We start from the raw sequence: 12,123 nt of genomic DNA on the forward strand, positions 1-12,123 counted from the left end.
GAAATGATAAAGGTAAGGTCAACATTGAAGCTGTGAGGGTTGAGGCCAAAGACGCTCCGGGGATGCCCAGGTGATGTCAACGATGCATCGGCTTCCCGAGGTTACCAGCGCCCCTTGTCCTGATTCCACGGTTGAGTTTCTGCCACCTTTTGATGCCTTAGGGGGTAAGAAGATATTTAAATGATTCTAAGGTGATAGGAAAATGATATCATTTGAGTATATATGTACGAGCAGACTTAAGCTGTCATTGAAATTCACATGAAGAAAGGGAATAAAAGAGAAAAAAGACGAAATCTAACATTTTTTGCATAGAATTATATAATCGCCAAGATATCAATGCATTGCGACGTGAGACATGAGAATTTCCAACAATTAGAAGGGGAAGAAAGCAAATTTTAGATCCCATGAGAGTCATAAAAAATCGGAGATTATGTGTGTAACTGCTGTGTTCAGCATTTACTCTTCTTCTTCCTCATCTTCGGCAACCTGTAGGAAATTATTAGAATCAATAGTGTGGATACCATAGAAGGAATCACTTACGCCATCGTGGAAGTTCTGTCCGTCGGTGGTGGCCTTGATGACACCAGCGCGGATACACCAATCACCGAAACGCTCAGGGGTCTCGCCGTCGGTATCACGCTCAAGAGAGTAGCGCTTGAGGAGTCCCTTCATAATGTCAAGAATCTCATCCTCCTTGATGGAAGAGCGGTAGCGCTTGTTCAGGCGCTGGCCGTGGTAGCCACCACCCAGGTACATGTTGTATGCACCGAAGGCCTTTCCGACAAAGGCAACCTCGGCGAGCCAGGGACGAGCACAACCGTTGGGGCAACCAGTCATACGCATGACAATGCTGTCACGAGCAAGACCGCACTCCTCAAGGGTGGACTCGAGCTTGGAGATCAGAACAGGGAGGTAACGCTCAGACTCTGCCATGGCCAGACCGCAGGTAGGGAAGGCAACACAAGCAGAGGAAGACAGACGCAAGCCAGAGAAAGCAGTGTTGTCAAGCTTGTACTTGGCCATGTGCTCCTTGATGGCGGGGAGGTCTTCGTCGGTGATGCGAGAGATCATCAGGTGCTGGTTACCGGTGAGACGGAACTCGCCCTTGCCCATCTCAGCAAGCTCGCGAAGACCAGTGCGCATCTTGAAATCGGCAGAATCCTCGATACGACCGTTCTCAATGAAGAAGGTGAAGTGGTTGAGACCAGTATCATCCTTAATCCAGCCGTAGGTGTCGACGTTGGACTTGAACCCGAAGGGGCGGGGTTCGCCGAACTTGAGGCCGTCGGGAAGAAGCTTCTCGACCTCGCTTCGGAAAGCGTCAACGCCCATATCGTCGATGGTGTACTTCATACGGGCGTGCTTGCGGTTCTTGCGGTCACCGTTGTCACGCTGGACGAGCATGATTTTCTCGCAGGCAAGGTGAACCTTGTCGACGGGAATGTATCCGAACATGCGACCAGTCTGGGGGTAGGTTTTGGTGTTGTTGTGAGTGGAACCCATACCACCACCAGCCAGAACGTTGAAGCCTTCGAGGTGGCCATCGGCGCCCTTGATGGCAATCAAACCAATGTCGTGGGCGTAGACATCAGTGTCGTTGTGAGGAGGAATGGCAATGGTGATCTTGAACTTGCGGGGGAGGTAGGTAGGACCGTAGAGGGGTTCGTGGTCAACGACAGCATCTCCAGCAACCTGGACCTTCTTGTCGTTGTCATCCTTCAACCAAATCTCGTGGTAGGCAGAGGTTGAGGGCAGCAGGTGTTCACTAATTTTGGAAGAGATGGCCCAGGTCTCACGATGGAAGGAAGACAGCTCGGGGAGAGAACTGCACATAACGTTACGGTTAACATCACCGCAGGCAGCGAGTGTGTCCATCATGGAGTTGTTAATGGCACGCATGGCACCACGAAGGTTGCGCTTGATCACACCGTGGAACTGGAAAGTCTGTCGGGTAGTGAGCTTCATGGTCTCGTTACCGTGTGAGCTACTGATGGCATCCATCTGCAGCCACTGTTTGGGGGTGGCAACACCACCGGCGAGACGGCATCGAATCATGAAGCTGTAGGCAGGCTCAAGACCTTGGGCCTTGCGCTCATCACGGAGGTCACGGTCATCTTGCATGTATGTACCGTGGAACTTGGTCAGCTGCTGATCACTAGCGGGGATAGAGCCAGTGCTCTCATCAAGAAGAGCCTCAGCGATGGTACCGCGAAGGAAGTTAGAGCCGATCTTGATATCCTCGTTGGTGATTGGGGCAGGCTCCTCGGGGAGACCTTCCACCTTATCGACACCTAGAGACTTCCACAGGCGGGGCTCCCATTCGGAGTACCCGGTCTGGTAGGCATCCGGGTCTTGATCATCACCGAGGCCGATGTCAGTGAGCTTGCGACCACCCAGGAAGGCGACACGATCATCAAGGTCCTTGCCAGGCTTGTTGTAGTAGATCTTGTCCTCCTTACGGGGCCAGTAGTGGCTGTCACCAAGACCGAAAACGGAATAGTTGATGGTGGACAGGTCGAGATCACCGGTGTTCTTCACATGCTCCCAAAGACTACGACCGTTGACAGGGAATTCACCCTGGCCTGCAGTACTGGTGATGAAAACAACGTTCTCCTCAGTGGGCAAGTCCTCGAGAGGGAACTCATCCATAGCGATGACCATGGTCTTCAGGCCTCTGGCACGACCACGGTTACCAAGACGCTTAGCAATGTTCTGAGCATTACCACCGTCGGATGCGAAGAGAATGGTGAGAGGAGCACCGAACAGACCATCCAAGAGCTTCTCGTAAGAGTCCTTGGCGTTTCTCTTCTGCAAAGCGCGAACCTCAGTGCCATAAGACTCAGAGAGAACAGGAGCGTACTTGGGGTGGCGGTTCATGAGCTGGGTAAGCTGGTTGTCCCGGCGGAGGAACTCCTCAAGATCACGCTTGATGCGCTCGGAGTCAAGGGAGAACTTTGGCTCGCCCTTCTCCTCGTTATCGGGGTTCCAGCGGTACAGGGGCCAGTAGCCGAGATCGATGGCCTTCTTGGTCTCCTGCAGCACCGTAAGGGCCGAGTCGTTCTCCTGGTTGTAAGGCAGGTAGGCGACAACAACCGAGGGACCATTGAACTGCTGGGCCTCGGACATGGCCTGAAGAACCTGGGTGTACGAGCTGTAAACAGCGACCGAGGCGACGTATGCGTTACCTCTGTTCATGGCATAGAGACCAATATCCTTCTTACGGCGAGTGGCGTCAGATGCAGCGCGTTCAGAGAAGGGCTGGGAGTCGATGATGAGCATGTTCACGTTCGCACCAGATGCGAGAACGTGATGAACACCGGAGTTGCCAAAATCGTAAGCCCAGGCATCGGAGCCGATCAGCCAGTCAGATTCCTCGTAGAAAAGCTTCTTGGACTGGAGGAGTTGGCGGGAAATCGCGGAGCCATCGTTGGAGAGGCGACTAATCACATCAGGGGCCAGTTTGTTAGCCTTAGCGGCTTCCTTCACATTCAGAGCCCAGCGAGACAACCAAGTCTTGGGAACGTCAGTAGCAAAGTCGTTGGACTTGGTGGCTTCCTCAACCTCCCGGATGAAGCGCTGACGGTGCTCCTGGCGAGCGAGCAGCGAACCAAATCCAAACTCGGGGCTTGCGGCAATAGTACTTGAGACACCAGCATTATTGGATCCAAGCTGGTTGGCAATGTGGAGGCGCTCACCAAAGAGTTGATTCAAGATCTTCAAGTAAGCATTCTCAATACGAGGCTGCTCGAGAGCGTGTTGAACAGTAGGAACCTGAGAGCTTCCGATGTCGAGGTTCTGGATGGGAGAAGCGGAGTTTAGGTTCTGCAAGACACCGCGAAGGGCCTGGACAGCAGTAGAGGGCTCGATATATCCGAGACGGTACCCGACGATTTGAGGAGGCTGAGCGCGAGCGCCAGAGGGCGTCAGGCTGGACAACAGGTCCATGAAAGAAGGACCCCATCGGGTGGTCTTGCGAACTTGTTCGAGAACAGCGATCTTCTCAACGGAGCTAGGGATAGAGTTGGAAATCTGTCCACCGACCCAGGGGCGGTACAAGCGAGCAGTGATCAGACCAATGTTCTCCAGTTCCGGGTTGGCACTGGCGTTGGCGAGAGCATTCACAAAGACTCCGGTAGAGCCAAAGACGAAGATAGCAGACTTAGCATCAGCAACACCAGTGTACTCAATGGCATTGTATCTGCGGCCAACCTCTTCGAACAAAGTGTTCCAAATCTGGGCTGTCCATTCAAAGATATCGCCCGCGTTAACAGGGCGGATGGTGGCACTGTCCACAGTCGTCGCGGTCGAGCTCGGGGCTTCACTGCCAGCACTGCTATCTCTCCGCGAGGAGCCAACTGATGAGTTGTCAACGCTAGCGTTGAAAGGAGTTTGAGGTTGAGAGGGAACGGTCAAGTTCGTTGGCTCGGGTTGACCAGTTGGTGAAGTACCCACGGTCTCTGCGGTGACAGTGGCCACACGACCAGAGTCGGCGTAAAGAGTCTCGGTTCCAGCAGAGTTGGCAGCATTTCCACCAACGTTGAGAACATTCTTCACGACCTCAACGTCCTCCTCGGGAATAGAGGGGTCCTTGGCAGAGTTAGAGGGGTCGAAGAAGTGGATGACACCCTTCCCAGACTTTTGAGCAAGCGCGTGGGCTGTGATAGCAATGTCCTGGGCCTCTTGTACGGTCTCTGAGTGGAGGAATGTGAAACCGGACTGGCGGATGGAGCTGATCACGGAGAAATCGGGGAACGGAGATGGCTCCAGAGCAACGTGAACAACCACGGGGCTGTTGGCGAGACGGTAAAGGTGAGGGACGGCGGTGATCAAGACTGAAGAGCTGGTGACGATGGAGGTAGTCTCGCCATTCTGAAGGGGGGTAAAGGCGGACAGGAGGGGATCTTCATTATAGCGCACAGCTTGGACCTGGTTATAGTATTAGTTGGGCTCCGGTCTCGCAACCCCAACGATTCCAACTCACCTCGGTGACTTTTGACGAGAGGTTGTTCGTCTTGTTAGCTTTGAGGGCCTTAAGCGACTTGGAGAACAATGAGTCATTCTGCAACGAGGGCTGCACGGAGAGAACGGTATCACTGGTGAGGTAGGCGATTCTCGCCACTATACAATCGCATGGTGATCAGCCATTGCCCTCCATTTTCAAGGATGAGAGATAATAGCAAATTACTTACCCGCTTCAGCAGCGCTTGAAATAGATACCATTTTTGCGATTATTGGCTGTTGAGCTCACAGCAAGGAAGTGGGATGATAAAATCGCGATATATCTTATCAGTATGTATGCGGCGATCTCCCACTCGCAGCACAGAACCGAAGAGATATAGTAACAAGTGAGAGGAGACAATTAAATATGATGTCTCTCAGCTCTCTTGGAATTATCTTTCTAAACAAGGAAAAAAAAAAGATCCAGTGGTTTTTCTTTCCCTCGCTCGCTCAATTCTCCGTCGTCGGGGGTTAGATCAGCAATCTGCTGATTGGTCTTCGATCACGACATCAGTGCAAACACCCAGCGGCGGAGATGCAAACTTTCCGTTTTGGGCTCAGTGCGGGGGATCCCGTGATGCCGTCGAGCACGTCAGCGTCGGGGTTTGCCAGATGCTTGTGCGGTACCTGACATCTTAAGAGAACTACATCAATATCTATGAAATATACTTAAATCTCGGGATTGTGACGGGATTTGTTTGATCCACGGGATGATGGGAAGTCCAATAATCCCGAGTTATTTCGTGATTAACTCATAGAGCATCGATTAGGTATTTTTTCTTCATGCTTTTAGCGTACCAATAGCACCACGGCAATTACCCATGCCCAATAAATGCATTTTATTCGGGATATTCCCGTGTTTTCAGCCTATTCTAGGGCTCGACTATCCAAAGACCTGAAGGCAATCCCTGCTAGAACAAGACTACCGGTCAAATGCCGAAGGTTAAAGGTCTTCACCGATCTCGCTCGAGTATACCACGATTCTAGCCAATCAGCATTATTCTAATAATTCGGCCGAGTGCATCTAAGGTAGAGAATCCTATCAAAAGAAAAACCTTAATCTACAAATCTCATTTAGTATTAGAAGCATTCATAGCCTTCGGAATTAGAAACACTCGAATATTTCAGTATTACTGACCACACTGTTAAATCGTCACCAAGAAGAAATTATACTGATATTATATGTGAGGTGTGTCCAAAAGCAATTGTGTACAAAACAAGACATGAAACCCTCGCGGGGAAATATGCAGAACCCCCATTTCAGATAAGCAATATACATATCCATGTCCCGACGCCAAAATCGTGGATGTTAGATGGACCGACCATGAGCGTGGCCATCAACCAAGACTCATTTTGAGTTAAAGCGCCCCAATCCCCATGGGATTTAAAACACCTTCCAGACCAAGACGGGGGGACCCAGATATCGATCAATGACACAGAGTGATTTAATCATTCGCCATATACCTGGACCCGTTCCCAATTCATATATGCAGTTTGTCGTAAGTATCGAGCAAAAGGGGCTCGGGCTTCGTGATGGTGGAGTATCAAATGAAGCCAAATGATCGGTTATCCGATTCAGTGACCTCATAAAACGACGGGACAGACACAAGAGCCAAGATGGATTGTGTCCCCTGGATGGGCACAGTCGAATTTGTTGCATCCGGTGCACACAGCCAGGAGGAAGATAGGGGGTTGAAGACATTGAGCCGAGTCGAAGCGAGGGCTGTACATTAATTGCGACTAATATTGTTCAATAGCCGCCAAGAGATCATTTATCGAGGTGCGTTCCAATCTTGCATCTTCACATTCATGCCACCAGGTGCATGCTCAGGAATTGGCTGCTGAAGGACAGTAGATCGAACAATAGATGGCGACGGTGCTGGGGGCCCGTTCCAGAACGTCGTCTCCTCTCTCTTTCCAGTGCACCAGGCAGCTCCGTATTGTTCGAACGGTTGCGGAACTTGTGGTTGATGCCGCTGAGCCAGTTACCGTCCTCCTCTTCGCCCAACCAATAGCTGTGGCCGATGCTGATCATCACGCGACCCAGCTTGCCTTTCCAGCCCTGGCCGTCGGGGCTATAGGGGGAGAAAGGCTCCCGATCGATATCGGCAACGCTGGCGACTGAAACGTTGCGGCTGTGGGTCGGGAGTTGGGTGTGCCGGGGAATCGCAACCCAGAGACGGAGGGCCTGGCGTGCGAAAGCGAGCATCACAAGAACAAAGTAGACGCGGATTACCCACAGAAGGCAGATGAAGATGATGCTCGGGAGACTCTCGGGCTGCAGGACGACATTGCTGAGATCTTCGGCGGCACGCGGGGGATGAGCGATGAAGTTGTTTCCGTCTTTTGTGTTCTGGATTTCGACGTAGGCCGCATCGTACTTGGGGCTGGTGAAGCCAGCGGTTTGGGCGATCGTGTCGCCCCCTGGACCTGCGGCTTTGCCACTGTCGTAATGTTGCGATACCACTAAGAACCAAGTCACACCGAAAGCGGCAGTGTAGGCGGCGTTAATCAGGCTGTCGAATACATAGAGGTAGGCGAGGGCGAGACATTGTAGAGGTGACTGTTTGCGAATGTGTGGGAACAGGAGTGTGGCGAGTCCAAGGGCAACGAGGGACCAAAGGTACATTGACAGTTGTACGGGGGACAGGTGGTAGCCGGTCAAAAGGGCCAGTAGGCCATAGAGGCCACTGATTTTATTCAAGAGGAGTGAAAGGGTGATCAATGAAGCACCAGTCTCTAAGCTCATCACATAGAGAAAGGACTTTTGAAGTGACGAAATGAGTTAGCTCCGGGGGCAATGGATAAGATTTGATCTCGACTCACCTCTGGCCGCGGAATGCGGAGAAAACGGGAAGCGAACACCATGAGTGTGTGTTAGGGCCTCTGGCCAAGAATGTGCGTTATTGAGATGAAAATAGCGATGGAAATGTGGTTGGGTATATATACGGGCAAAGCAAGGGAAGAGGAAAAGGCTGGGTGTATGGCAGCGCAGACGGCCCAGGGGCGCCATTTCCCGGGCGATCCGCGCGCAGATCAATTTCCCGATTCCAGGATTTCTATGCATTACATATTTTCATTTATTCACTTCACTTATTTAATGAATTCATCTTGGACTTGTATTCAGTGGTTCTCAATTTTTGTATAGATTGTATCTGGTCTGGTCAACAAACATGCATGTGGCCTCGAAGGTAATGCGTAACAGAAAACTACATTTTCATGCCCAGGTGGCTTGCCCCCTTACTTGACTGATCATTTTATGAATTTAAGCATTAAGGTTAGTTATGCATTTGTGAAAATATTACTGCCTGAACCTCTATTTTCTTCTGCCTTACAACCAAGGCATCAATATTCCTAATTAGGAATAAGTCGGCTATATGCTGTCTACTATGTCAGTCCTGCTATTTGAACTGTTCATACAAATATGGATTAAATACTTTTTATTGAGAAGCTATAGTCTGACTGGATGAAGGTCTATACAATATCAAAGCCCTTTCGTTGTATATTCTCAAATAGGCTTCATGGCCCAGTTGTATACCTCGGGAATAGCCATCTCACCCTCGGAAGAGGGGAAGTAAGTAAGTGACTGACGTGCCCTACCCGTCTTTGCACCCATATTTCAATTGAACGTGGAGTTGGCATTGAATTATTTCATTCATTCATTCTGTCATATAACCTGTCTCTTGAGAATCTCCGCAATGACTATCTCATCGAGCCAAGAAACGAGAACTGATCGATTGGTCAAATGGGCCGCCGAACTGAAGTACAACGACATTCCTGATGATGTGGTCCAACGCACCAAGGATTTCTTCTTAGATACGCTGGGCTGTGCCATAGCCGGTCGTAGCCACCCCGCGGTTTCTGCAATGGTGCGTTTTGCGGCTCAAATGGGCCCATCTAGTGGGAAGAGCGAACTAATTGATGGTTCCCAAAATGTCACTACTAGTCCGGCATTTGCTAGTCTAATCAATGCTGCTGCATCCCATGTGGTTGAGCAGGATGATCTGCATAATCGAAGCATCATGCATCCAGTGAGTTTTGCCTGTATTTTTATTGTGCCCGTTGCGCCTCAAGGCCCATATCAATGCATCAAATGTCGGTCAACACCATACTTATTTAACCATAGGCGACTGTAATCTTCCCAGCTGCTCTTGCGGTATCCCAAGATATTGGGGCAAATGGAGAAGATTTCATCACTGCTTGCGTGGTTGGCTACGAAGTCGGTTGTCGTGTTGGAGAGTATCTGGGGAAGAGCCACTATGAGGTAAGATTCATTGGTTTTTCGTGAATGTTACATCATCATACCAGCAACCCTAGGCATAGCCAGTTAATTTTCAACGATTAACTTGTACAATAGAAATTCCATACCACCGCGACAGGCGGAGTGATTGGAGTTGCAGCAGCTGTAGCCCACCTTCTGAAGCTTGATGCAAACCAGACATTATCAGCAGTTGGAACAGCTGGAACTCAAGCCGCAGGATTATGGCAATTCTTGATGGATGCAACTCACTCAAAACAAGTGCACACAGCAAAGGCCTGTTTTGACGGTATATTCGCTGCCTATTCTGCTCGTGATGGGCTTCTAGGCCCACGGGATATCTTGGAAGGACCGCGTGCAATGGGAGCTGCTCTAGTGCCCGGCGAAACAAACCCAGAGGCAATTGACCAGAATTTGGGTACAGATTTTGCCGTTGTTCGTTCGAGCTTCAAATGGCACGCATCTTGTCGACACACCCATCCTAGCGTGGATGCACTGTTGAACCTGATGGCCAAGAACAATGTGACTTTTGACGATATCGACTCTGTCCTTGTTCCCACATACCAGGCTGCTATCGACGTACTTAGCCTAAGTGGGAATGGCGACACAGTTCACCAGAGCAAGTTCTCAATGGGCTTTGTACTAGCTATTGCGGCGAAGAAAGGCCAAGCTATGATAACCGACTTCACTGAAGCTGATCTGAGAGATACCTCTTTGCGTGGATTCCAGAATCGAGTCAAGATGGAATACAATGCGGAGATTGATTCTCAGTTCCCAGAGAGGTGGCAAGGAACTGTTATTGTTACATGCAAGTCCGGGAAGACTTTCACGGAATCAGTCACATTTGCAAAGGGAGACCCGGAGATTCCCTTGACAAGGTATATTTTTATATTCCTAGGAGATAATGAATTATGTTCTGACATGACATCGCTAGGTCTGAAATCGAGGCAAAAACTCACGCGCTTGCCAAATATGGCGGAATCACAGATACGAACAAAGTCGACTCCATAATCAAGAGAGCGTGGGATTTGGAGCATGAGACGGATGTTAACGGGTTTGTCTTTTAAGACTTGCCTCTCAGGTCATCGGGTGTATAAAAAATGCCGTGGACATATTGGAGACCCGTCGAGACATAGTAGACTTGTGACAAATGAAGGAAATTATGGCTACTTTGGTAACAATGCCAGAACAGCACATTTGGCTACATACATATGTTGTAAGCATTTTGGTTAATAGGTATGATAGTGTTGAGTTCATGTTTCATTGGCGCCGGCTATGCGGTGCGTTACCCAGAAGGGAAATGCCATATTATACAGCTTCGTCAATTAAAGCATATCAGGCATATCAGACAAGTTAGCCCATGCCGCCAGAGCGGTAATCAGAAGACCCCCAAAGGAAGTCAAGCGAAGTAACTTCAACTGCCACAAAAAAAAACGTATGATGCTGGTTAAACGGAAATCAAAACACCTTGCCTCCTCCCAAGAGCTCAGAGAATAAACTTGATACAACCGCATTCGGCACTGAAAGATCTAGACACGCGCTATAGACTCGAGGAGCGAGCAAAGAAAGAAGAAACATGTACATCTTCGAAAATTGTAGGATATCATGGACAGCCTCGATTTTCATCGAGGTAGGGCACTTAGGAACGGGAGAATGGATGCGGGGGAATCTTAACAGGCACAGCCGTCGTTGCTGGTCGTCTCCTTGGGATTGATGTTGACGTCAATCACTGGGAGAGAGGTCATGGTCAGTATGAAGAGTCAGTGGATAAGACATGAGAATGAACATACTTGTGCTCTCGCCTTGCTTGGCCTCGCCTTCCATTCCAGGAAGAGCCTGAGCGATTCTCCGGAAAAGCTGCTTCACATTATGTCCGACCTTTGCGCTGGTCTCGATAAACATCAATCCGTTCTTCTTTGCCTCTTCCTCGCCCTGTGCGGTGGTGACTTCCCGCTTATCGTTTAAATCGGTCTTGTTGCCCACGAGCACAATAATCACATCATTTCCACGTTCTCCACGCACATCATCAATCCATTTTCGTGTGTTTTGGAACGATTTAGCATTCGAAATATCGTATACAACCACGGCAACGCTCGAGTCTCGGATGTAGGAAGGAATCAGAGAACGGAATCTCTCCTGGCCGGCGGTATCCCAAAGTTGAAGACGGACGGTCCGATCTTCAAGGTACATAGTCTAGATACGATGGTAAGCCCCAATTTTTGTGAATAGATACCTTCTCGGGGCAATGCCCAATGAATTGGAACACTTGTGCGGGGTATAATGTGGCGTACCTTGGACAAAAAGTCGATGCCAATAGTTGCTTGGTATGTGTTGTCAAAAGAGTCGTACATAAACCGAGTAATCAATGATGTTTTGCCGACTGCAGTAACGTTAGATATCTTGTGCCAGCTCCTCTCAATGACCAGAGCGCATGTAGTAGAAGTATGAAGTGATGGGATGCTTACCGCTCTGTTCGCCTAGGAATACCAGCCTACATATATCCATTAGCAATGCAATCTTGATTCCACATCGTACCATCCCAAGTCTTACTTGAACTTCTTCAACGGGTTCGAATACGACCCAACCCCGGAGGCAGACGCCATTGTCGCGGAGATATTGATGCGGCTGAAATTCAGGGGTAGTAAAGCGGCACGGAATATGGTCAGGGATTTGCGACTGAGTGAAAGACACGAGGACAAGGCTAATGAGAATATAGAAGGTTAAGGCAAGCGTCTTGCCTTGAAAGAACAGTAAAAGCAAGGGGAAACAGGTGGTCCAACACGTCCGGGGAAGCGCAACGCGAGGTCACCGCCCGAACGGAGCAGTTAATCCGCTCCGGCCACCGAGTCCCCCATCACCCGCTTCCA

General features: G+C 49.8%; 4 protein-coding genes across 4 annotated transcripts; 1 reads left to right on the forward strand and 3 right to left on the reverse strand.

Annotated features, from left to right (window-relative positions):
- Nucleotides 1–249: 249 nt before the first annotated feature.
- N7471_005719 (sulfite reductase (NADPH) subunit beta) lies at nt 250–5,372 on the reverse strand. The gene is made up of 4 exons (XM_057278438.1): nt 5,190–5,372; nt 4,982–5,118; nt 541–4,926; nt 250–486 (listed from the first exon to the last, which is right to left on the reverse strand). The coding sequence occupies exons 1-4, from the start codon at nt 5,218–5,220 to the stop codon at nt 457–459; spliced, it is 4,584 nt and encodes a 1,527-aa protein (XP_057138048.1). The 5' UTR covers nt 5,221–5,372; the 3' UTR covers nt 250–456.
- Nucleotides 5,373–6,141: 769 nt separating this feature from the next.
- Nucleotides 6,142–7,936, reverse strand: N7471_005720 (inositol phosphorylceramide synthase regulatory subunit KEI1). The gene is made up of 2 exons (XM_057278439.1): nt 7,825–7,936; nt 6,142–7,762 (listed from the first exon to the last, which is right to left on the reverse strand). The coding sequence occupies exons 1-2, from the start codon at nt 7,864–7,866 to the stop codon at nt 6,806–6,808; spliced, it is 999 nt and encodes a 332-aa protein (XP_057138049.1). The 5' UTR covers nt 7,867–7,936; the 3' UTR covers nt 6,142–6,805.
- Nucleotides 7,937–8,696: 760 nt separating this feature from the next.
- On the forward strand, nt 8,697–10,474 carry N7471_005721 (MmgE/PrpD family protein; the record flags this gene model as incomplete). Its single annotated transcript, XM_057278440.1, has 4 exons — nt 8,697–9,029; nt 9,125–9,262; nt 9,356–10,134; nt 10,191–10,474. 4 exons carry the CDS (start codon nt 8,697–8,699, stop codon nt 10,321–10,323), a joined length of 1,383 nt encoding a protein of 460 aa, XP_057138050.1. The 3' UTR covers nt 10,324–10,474.
- Nucleotides 10,475–10,926: 452 nt separating this feature from the next.
- On the reverse strand, nt 10,927–11,859 carry N7471_005722 (Rab family GTPase YPT6; the record flags this gene model as incomplete). The annotated part of the gene is made up of 5 exons (XM_057278441.1): nt 10,927–10,985; nt 11,047–11,449; nt 11,548–11,636; nt 11,722–11,747; nt 11,807–11,859. 5 exons carry the CDS (start codon nt 11,857–11,859, stop codon nt 10,927–10,929), a joined length of 630 nt encoding a protein of 209 aa, XP_057138051.1.
- Nucleotides 11,860–12,123: the final 264 nt, after the last annotated feature.

The sequence above is a fragment of the Penicillium samsonianum genome (genome assembly GCF_028829775.1).
Source record: "Penicillium samsonianum strain IBT 33392 chromosome Unknown utg000003l_segment0_segment0, whole genome shotgun sequence".
Lineage (NCBI taxonomy): Eukaryota > Fungi > Ascomycota > Eurotiomycetes > Eurotiales > Aspergillaceae > Penicillium > Penicillium samsonianum.